This window comes from Diachasma alloeum, unplaced genomic scaffold (genome assembly GCF_001412515.2).
Source record: "Diachasma alloeum isolate Michigan unplaced genomic scaffold, Dall2.0 Dall_scaffold_00942, whole genome shotgun sequence".
Lineage (NCBI taxonomy): Eukaryota > Metazoa > Arthropoda > Insecta > Hymenoptera > Braconidae > Diachasma > Diachasma alloeum.
This window is the reverse complement of record NW_021681059.1, coordinates 69,541-75,481: the sequence shown is the minus strand read 5'-3', so window position 1 is coordinate 75,481 and position 5,941 is coordinate 69,541. Positions and strand designations below refer to the sequence as shown.

General features: G+C 39.0%; 1 protein-coding gene across 1 annotated transcript; it reads right to left on the bottom strand.

The window, feature by feature from the left end:
• Positions 1-2,413: 2,413 nt before the first annotated feature.
• On the bottom strand, positions 2,414-3,592 carry LOC107045464. The gene has a single exon (XM_015267760.1). The coding sequence runs from the start codon at positions 3,590-3,592 to the stop codon at positions 2,414-2,416; it is 1,179 nt and encodes a 392-aa protein (XP_015123246.1).
• Between the last annotated feature and the right edge of the window lie 2,349 nt (positions 3,593-5,941).

The following is a 5,941-nucleotide window of genomic DNA, read 5'->3' as shown; positions in this document are numbered from 1 at the left end:
AGAGGCAAATTTCATAACAATGTAGTCTCAAACCCCTCCCCCTCAAACCCCTAAATTTTCATCCCTCCGGATATCGGCGGGTGTCTTCAACCCCCCGGAGAATCCGCATACTCATGTATTTTCCCCGAAATTCATTTTTTTATTTATAAAAAATCAGCGCATGTTTCCGGGGTGTAAATTTTATAAAAATGTAATCTCAGTCCCCTTCCCCTCACCTCCCTAAATTTCCATCACTCCATATATATGCGGCTGTCTTCAATCCCCCGGTGACACCGCATACTCATGTATTTTCCCCGAAATTCATATTTTTAATTTATAAAAAATCAGCACATGTTTCCGGAGAGGCAAATTTTATAACAATGTAGTCTAAAACCCCTCCCCCTCAAACACCTAAATTTTCATCCCTCCGGATATAGGCGGGTGTCTTCAACCCCCCGGAGAAACCGCATAAGTAGGTATGCTACGCGGGTTCTGGATAGTAGTTCGCAAAATCGCCACCAGATGCGCCATAAGGCGTGGAAGGTTTTGGAATGGTGGCGCCACCGTCGCGGAATTTTCTAGACAGATGACGTCATCGATGAATCACCTCATCAACTCGGGGGCGTGGTGGGGGTACTTCCTGAGTCCTGTTGGGACTTGTATGGAATATGATACTAGTGGCGGCACCACCGTCATGGAATTTTCTAGATGGATGACATCATCGATGAGTCATCGACTCGCGTGATGGGGGAATCCCTCTAAGACCTTTTGGGACTTGTATGAAACATAATGACCTATTGAAACTTGCATGAAATCGGATATTGGCGCCACCGTCGCGGAAAGTTCGAGGCGGATGACGTCATCGATGAGTCATCGACTTGCATGTTGGGGGAACCGTCCTGGTGGAACTTATATAAAATATAATACTATGAAAACCTGTGGACACATGGATAAAATTGGATATTGCCGCAACAATCGCGGAAATTTCGAGATGAATGACCTCATCGATGAGTCACTCCGGCTGATTACTCATTTTTTTGCATGGTGTGGGAACTCCCCGTAACTCCTAAACATGTGCAAATATTTAACAACATTTGCAAACATTTTGCAAACATTTGACATAATTTGCAAACCTTCTGCAAAAATTTTGCAAACATTTGACAACATTCTAAAACATTTTCAAACGTTTGACAACATTTTGCAAACGTTGGAAAACATTTGCAAACATTTACAAACATATGCAAACATGCGTAAATATGTGAAAACAATGGTTAAATCTTTTCAAGATGAATGACACCGGTGAGTCACTCAGACTGATAACTCATCGATGTGCGAGGTGGGGGTTTTCTGTAAGTCCTGCTGAGACTTGTACATTCGAGAAGGATGACGTCATCGATGACTCATCACGCGGTGGGGGGTGCTTCCTAAGTCCTGTTGGGACTTGTATGGAATATGATATTAGTGGTGGCGCCACCGTCATGGAATTTTCTAGATAGATAATGTCATCGATGCGTCATTCGGAGCGTCGACTGATGACTCATGGATTTGCGCGTGGTGGGGCTACTTCCCAAATCCTGTTGGGACTTATAGGATACCATAATGACCGGTTGGCACTTGTAAGAAATTTTATATAGGCGATACGATCGCGGAACGTTCGAGACGGATGATGTCATCAACGACTCATCAGTTCGTGGGGTGAGGGTGTCGACTGAGTCCTGTTGAGACTTGCATGAAATAGCATACTCGATTGGTTTCGAATATTCTCGATGGTTCCCGACTGTTCCATGATGAATCATCCATTGGGAGTCGGAGTGGGGATAACTCGCGCACTCTGCACGATCCACACTCAATACAAAGTCAAGTTCAGTTTACTGAATCTCAACTCGTAGCGTGAAGTTTAACTCATGGTTTTTGAAATCGTTATAATATCGTTTTCAATAGTTTACAATTCTTCCAAATTTGCTATTACTCAGATTGCTCGAGATCATGATCATTTCAGACGTTGAATAGGTTTATGCGAGAAAATATTAAATCCTATATTATCACAAAAACATAGACGGAGCGTTTCGAATAGTTTTTAAGTTATTATAATAATGTTTATGAGAATAGGGTATGTACAATGATGACATTTTTTTTTGATTAATGATAAAAAATATATATATTCATTTTTTAATATACATCATTATGTTTATTTATTTGTTTTTATATCTCCCATCGCCTACTGCTCCATAACGTCCTGCATCCACTGAACCATAGTACGGCTTACTTCCTTTGAGAGATGTATCTTTTTGATAGTCCGAGTAGGACTTCATGCTCGAAGACTTGGAACTATCATTTTTGCCCTTATCCATCTTGAATGAAGTTGTTGCTCTAAAAGTTGATATGAGACTGATTGTCATCTTGGTTGCATCATCATATTTATACCTTCGATTGTTTACATTAGCTTCCTAACCCCACCACTGATCGGATTATACTCAACGATCTGATCATGGAGAATAAGGCAGTAGGCTGATGTATTAGCTGGGAAAGGTGAAGCTGATTCAAATTCTAGACGAATATCGACTGGACCACTCTTTAGGTACTCATTCTGTTTCGAGCAATCGATAACAATCAATGGAGCTTTCTCCAAGAACTCTGATCTAGTCAACAATGGCTCTGGTTCTTTTTCATAAAATGAGTCTTGGAAGTTCACATACATATTATACAATGTAGAGAATTGATTATGATCAATATCAAGATTCATGTTTCCATATGGATAACTTTGTGAATTTAAAAATAGCTTCACATCTCGAATATTGCAATGATCAAAGTTGCTAGCATTAGTTGTTTTAGTTTTTCGTCCCGTTTGGAATCCTAGGATCACATATCTTGGTTTCTCTAACTGGTTCGATGTCTTCACCACCCAAACATGCTTCGATGATGTAGGAAGCAGAGGATATTCGTACAGCTCCCAGGTACGACAGCCTATTCCGATGGGTGTATCTTTACCAATAAAGTTGAGCAGTCTCACCTTGCGTTCATCGGAAACTTTGACATATGGAATTAACCACTCAATTTTTTGTAATGTGATTTTATATTTTTCCTCAGGGTTTTGAACTGTGATTGCTCCTTGAAGAATGGCATTAACATCCGTCTTGGATCTCGTGAGGATGAGTTCATGCTTTGCATTCACAATGATTTTCTGATAATCTTCAGCAAAGCCGAGAATCAAACTCAATGGTATAAAAATATCGAAATACCCATTTGCATTTGTAATTGTCTCATCACTATCCATATGATCTCTCTTCAACCAACCAGCATTTTCCAATAAAGGCCATTGACTAGGATTTTGTGAAACATAATTCTTCATCAGACTTGTCAATCCAACATTTTTCGCACGATTAATTTCAATGCTATTGAGTTCATATCGAATCTCTTCGAACAAATGACAAATAGCATTATTCACGAATCTGGTTCTTCCCACTGGAGCTGCAGCATCCTCTTTTGTCAAACGTCCATAGATGTGAAGATAACTTTTACTTGGTAAAAGGCATAAATCCTGATGTTGTACTGTTATTGAAATTTCATCATTGTTACCAAATGATGAAGAGGCAAATGGTTGATGAGCATGCATCTCATAATGAGAAATCGACTCATCAAATTCGACAGATTTCTGAATTTTCAATATATCCTCCATGATTTTCTGTTCAATATATATTCTGCACTTTTGGTTTCAAATTCAAACTTTTGAGGAACTGAATATTTTCATGTGTTAACTGTTCGCCGGTCCCGTGACGACTGTTGACTCCTCGCCTCGTTAACGTACTTTTATAATTCTTTCCAATTTTTGTTCTGAATACAATACCCATTATGTTCGCTTCACACGAAGTCTTATTGTTATAGTTTCACCTTGAAAATTCACCAATTCACCATCTTGATCTACTAACTTGGGCTGGAGATGATCTATGGCTTGCACGGCGATCGGTAGATAAATGAGGTTTTTCGGGACTTCCATGATCTTATATCCTGGTGGTACAGTAGGAAAAAATTCATGTATGATTTGTGCCTTCTCCCCATTCATATAAGCACCGCTGGTGTTGTTACACTCCACACACAGAGAATTGACCTTGAGGATTCTTATAGATAAATCTGATATGTGGGTTCTATCAGGTGTTAAAATTTTCCTATCGAAGCCCAATAGTTGACCAATGGAATCGGAAGGAGTAAAATCTATTATATGACTACTTCTGATTTCGTTGCATAAGGTGTTATTATTTGCTTTCAAATCAATAGTAACACCTCTTCTTTGCAAGACTTTTTGCAAATAGTTTTATATATCATCGATTTCATAACTACCTGTTGGTATCATCATTGTATGTTCTCTCTCACCATCAGAATGATGAAATTTATTCTTCCCTTCATCAATATTCGGAATTGAATTGAATGTCAACAATTCCATAAGACTCAAACTGTAATGATGACTAGGAGACAGCTCAATTGGTGGGAAATAATTGGCTTCTAAAATTGAAGACGTCCCCGATAATGTTAGCGTGAAAGATTCACTCATGGTTGTTGTCTTCGGACTAATTCAATATATCAACATCCTCACTATTTATAGATTGTCATTGAGGAATTTAAGACATAAATGTCCATATATTACTGTATCATATTTTTGATGTTGTTGGTGATTATATTTGACAATGCTACCAACACCGAAATATTTCATTATTTCTTCTGGCGGCTGTAAATTTCCAAAACTATCGAAATACATAATTTTATTATTCCGTTTTCTGTATGCCACTTAATGCGTGCCAGGATCATCTTTATCATCTAAATTGATGACAGCTGATTCATTTTTCCGAGGTCCATTCTTGGGTAACGCATTTCTCATAAATACTCCTCGAAAATATGGAATTTTCATTAATTTAGCAAATTTTATGATATTTGCATCGCTGAGGGCTCGGTGTGGTAGCTTGATTAGTTTTTTGGTTTCAAATGGAGACCCAATCCTGTTTTGTATGGCTTTAAATACAATCCATTGCCCACTGCAATTGCCTCCATTGATTGATTATGACGTTTGTTCTCCGCAAGATACTGTTTAGCTACATTCGAATCATTTACGGCTTTTGCAATGTCTGCGGCGCCTCCATCTAAAGCTCCCGTGGCACTTAGACCAGCAAACAATGGAATCAAGAATGGTAAGATTCCTCCAATTTTTCCGGGAACTGGCAATATTCGTGGTGATTTGATGAAACGCTTTCCTCCAGATTTCCGGACAGCATCTCGTGCTGCCTGAAGAGCGAATTTGACTGCATCTCCGGGGCGTATTCCCTGTTTCACCATACGAATTATCTGTTTCAGAGGTACTTTTTTCTGAGAAACACCACGACCACATGTCTTCTTCTTCTTCTCCTTCTTCTTCACAAGACTTTTCCCACGTTTCTTCGTGACCCTCTTCTTCTTTATCAATCCAACTCCGAACTTCGTTTTAGCTTTCATAGTATTAGCTACTGCCCATGCAGCAGCTTTCTCACCTAAACCTGCGTCTTTTGATAAAACACGAGTCCAAGCTGCGGGTAAGAGTGCCCGGCGCGTATCTGGGAGACCCGGGTTCGATTCCCGGCTGGGTGAAGCGGAAATTTTTTCTCTCTAAATTCTAATTCTCTTAAAATTTTTTTTTTTTTTTTTTTTTTGTTTTCTCTTGTAAGATCCTATCTGCCTGGTGTCTAGCTGAAAGATTATTTCGATTTTTTGAGTACGCAATATCGTGCTCTTTGCAAGCTTTATCTAAAGGGTTAATACCGAGTTCACCACGAGCTAATCTTTTAGCTAACTTTGTGCCTGGTCCGCAATATTGATAACCAGGAATATGAAGTTCAATTGGTAATTTATTGATGATCCTATTGATAAAACCTTTACCACTCTTCTTACGTCTGCTCACGTCCATAGCATCTATCCAACTGAATGTGAAATGTATAAATAC